This window comes from Penaeus vannamei, chromosome 19 (assembly GCF_042767895.1).
Source record: "Penaeus vannamei isolate JL-2024 chromosome 19, ASM4276789v1, whole genome shotgun sequence".
Taxonomy (NCBI): Eukaryota; Metazoa; Arthropoda; class Malacostraca; order Decapoda; family Penaeidae; genus Penaeus; species Penaeus vannamei.
In genome coordinates, this window is record NC_091567.1 from 35,311,947 (window position 1) to 35,316,373 (window position 4,427).

At 31.5% G+C, this 4,427-nt stretch overlaps 1 protein-coding gene across 1 annotated transcript in view; it reads right to left on the reverse strand.

Annotated features, from left to right (window-relative positions):
- Positions 1–906: 906 nt before the first annotated feature.
- LOC113807269 (uncharacterized) overlaps positions 907–4,427 on the reverse strand; it is a gene marked incomplete at its 5' end in the record, with an annotated part of 15,426 nt that continues 11,905 nt past the window's right edge. Inside the window, 2 exon segments of the mRNA XM_070134462.1 lie at positions 907–1,356; positions 2,647–2,791. Of these exon segments, the coding sequence (XP_069990563.1) occupies positions 1,147–1,356; positions 2,647–2,791 (355 nt within the window).

The following is a 4,427-nucleotide window of genomic DNA, read 5'->3' on the forward strand; positions in this document are numbered from 1 at the left end:
GGGTCGTAGAGAGTCAGGAGGGGAGGGGAGGGGGAGGGGGAGGTCGTGGTCGATCTCAATTGCCTTGATTGACTTATTTCTGTTTACGACCGCGAGTGTTGGTTTTGTGTATTGTTTTCTATTTCTTGTTCGCTAATTTCCAAAAAGCGTATATAAACTATAAAGTAGTTGTTATTGTGGTCATTTTGTGACGAACACTTTTTCCTTCTCCTCCTCCTTTTACTTCTCCGCCTCCTCCTCCCCCTCGTCCTCCTATTCTTCTTGTTCCTCCTCCTCCTCCTGTCTCCTGTTCCCTCCTCCAGCTTCTTCTCCCTTCTTCTGCCTCTCCTTCCTCCTCTTCCTGCCTCTTCCTCTTCCTCCTTCTTCTCATCATCTTCATCATCATCATCATCATCCGTATCATTATTGTTTTTATTATCATCATCATTGTTCTTAATATTATATTCATCTTTACTACTACTAATACTATTTCTATTATCATTATTGTTGGCATTATCATCATGGTCATAATTATCATCATTACTAATACTATATACTATTATCACTGGTATTGTTATGAGTATCATTACAACAATACCAATGCACTAACAATAAAGATAACAACAATTATAATAATAGTATTACTGTTTCTTATCATTGTTGTTATTTTGTTATTATCCTTATATCGTTACTCTTAGTATCATTATCATTAAAATTATAATGATTACTAGCATCATTTTCATATCCATATTACTATTGTCATTATTCTTATGATTATGATTGTTATTATGACTGTTGCTGTTAACATTGTTTTCATTATTATCATTATCGTTACTAATATATATCATGTTCTTGATTATCATGATTATCATTATTTTTTCATCATCATTGTTATCATTATTATTATCGTTATGATAATTCTTATTGTAGTCGATGATATCAACTTTATTACTTTTACCATTATCATCGTAGTTACAATCATCACTACTAGCAGTAGCGGTAGTACTATCAGCAGGACAATCATTATTATCTTTTTTACCCAAATCATCTACATAAATAATTCACATCATCATATATTTCGCATTTCTAATCATAAATATTCATATACGAAATTAAAACTAATCTATTCTCATCCCTTCTCTTAATTATCACTGCGTCATCACTACGTCACAGTGGGCGTGGCGAAGGCTGAAGGAGCCAGTGGGCGGAGCTTCCTGGGTACTGCGGGTTAAAGACCAGCTCCGGCATACCTGGGCCTGAGTGCTCTCCGCGGAGGCTCAGGAACAGCACGCAGTCCTTCGCTTTGTGGACTATGACGTAGCGGTCTCGGTCCTCCCCGGCCATCTTTATGACGTCAAAGCCCAATCCTCTGTGGTTCTGGCGGGAAGAATGGGAGGAATTTAATCCTGTTTTGGGAGGGTAATTCGGTTTCGGCTTTGAGGCATTCTCTCTTTCATGCGATGCTCTTTTTTAACTTTATATCCTTATATCTTATATCATATCTTATATATATATATATATATATATATATATATATATATATATATATATACATTTATATATATATACATATACATATACATACATACAGACTCACTCACACAGACACACACACAAACACACACACACTCACACACACACACACACACACACACATATATATATATATATATATATATATATATATATATATATATATATATATATATATATATATATATATATATATATATATAAATATAAATATATGTACGTACATATGTATATACACACACACACGTACACACACACACACATACACACACACACACACACACACACACACACACACACACACACACACACACACACACACACACACACACACATATATATATATATATATATATATATATATATATATATATATATATATGTACGTACATATGTATATATACACACACACACGCACATACATACACACACACACACGCACATACACACACACACACACACGCACATACATACACACGCACACACGTGTGGAATTCATGGTGAACAGATTGCAACAGGAACAACGGAGGGAAGGGCAAGAAAACACACGAATATGCCGAAGGCCTTTTCACTATTGCTTCGTCAGGGCATATGCCCTGACGAAGCAACACACACGCACACACATACACATACACAGACACACAGACACACACACACACACACACACACACACACACACACACACACACACACACACACACACACACATATATATATATATATATATATATATATATATATATATATATATATATATATATATATATATATATATATATATATATATATATATATATATATATATATATATATATATATATATATATATAAATTATATATATATATACATATATATATATATACATACATTACATATATATATATATATATATATATATATATATATATATATATATTTATATATAAATATATATATATATATATATATATATATATATATATATATATATATATATATATATATATATATATATATATATATATATATATATATATTTCTCTTCCACCCCTACACTCTCCCGCCTCTTCATCTCTCCCTTCCCCCTACTCTCTACCCACTCCTACTCCGTCTCCCTCCATATCTCTTTCATTCTCTCTCATCGCTTTTCTCACCAATTGCCCCGAATCGAAGAATAGCTTCCTCGTACGCCTGGCCGCACCGAGAGAATTGGGTACGATAAGTTGGATCCCGTCCGGCAGATCAGCACTAACAAGACGATAATGCGTGGAGCCGAACCTTCCACTTAGCGGCTGAAATCTGTTGGAGGGAAAATTCTGGAATTCATAACAGTTTTTTTTTCATATTTACGTCACTGTGTGGTCAGAGGAGAGGTGTTATTTTCTTCTCCATTTCTTGGATGGTGTGCGGTAGGAAATGATTGTTGGATATGTTATTCGGTGATGGAAATGATTAAGAAAATAATGATGAGGATAATATGTATGCTGCTGCCGCTGATGATAATGATAATAACAGGAATAATGATAATGATAATGATGATAATGATAATAAACAAGATAATAGTAGTGAGAGTTGTGATAATAGCAGGGGGAATGATAACAGTTGAACAAAAATAATGATAATAATGATAATAGTAATTACAAAAATGATATTACATCTACTACTACTACTGCTACAGCTGCTATCAATAATGATAATAATGGTGATGATAATGGTGATATTGATAAGAAAGATAATATCAAAATAATAATAACGATAATAATAATGATAGTAATAATAACAATGATAATGATGGTAATGATAATAACAGCGATAATAGTAATGATAATGATAACAATAATATTAATGATAATAATAGAATAATGATAATCATATTAATGATAATAATAATAAAATAATGATAACGATTATGATGATATTGATAACAATGAGAAGAATAACGATATTAATGATAATGATAATAATGATAATGAAAATGATAACAATTATAATGATAAAAATGATAATGATAGTAATAATGATGATGATGATAACGATATTAGCAATATTAATGATAAGAACAGTAATAATGATAATAATGATTATTATTATCATTATCATTATTATTACCATTATTGTGATAATAATGAAAATGATACTGATAATGATGACAACAAGGATAATGATCACAATAATAATTGTGATTATATTGATAATTATGATAATGAGGATGATGATATTGATAAAAATTATAATAGTAGAAATAACAATCATTATAGTTCTAATGATAACGATAACATTCATTTCAACAATAATAGCAATGGTAATGAGAACAGGAGAACGATAAATGTAATAATAGTATTGTTGAAAAAAAATACAATAGGTGTTTCACTAACTGTTGTTATCTTAAGAATGGAAATAGTCACAATGGTTGTAATGATGCTACTGTTTTTAGTGAGGATGATGAAGATGATGGTGATGATAATTATGATGATAGGACAATAATAATACTGATTAGGTAAATAATGTTACCACTAGCAGCAACAATAGTAGAAGTAGTTGTAGTAGTAGTAGTAGTAATAACAAAAGGAATGATGATAATTTGATGATAATATAATAATTTAGTTTATTCAGTTTTAGTTATTCTGTTTGATGTAATAGGTTGTCAGCTAATTTTGCTTCTAAATTACCTCCTATGTGCTAGGAATGGCCGGGGTTCCCATCTATAAGCGTGCGGGATTTAAACGCAGGTCAGCAAGACTGTTAGACGAGAACGCTACCAGTGCGTCACACAGCACAATAGTAGTAGTAGAAGTAGTAGTAAAAGTAATCGTAGTAAAAATAGTAGTAGCAGTAGTAGTAAAAGTAGTAATAGCAGCAGCAGCAGTAGTAGTTGTAATAGTGGTGGTGGTTATAGTAGTAGCAGCGGCTGGAGAAGCAGTAGTAGTATTAGTAG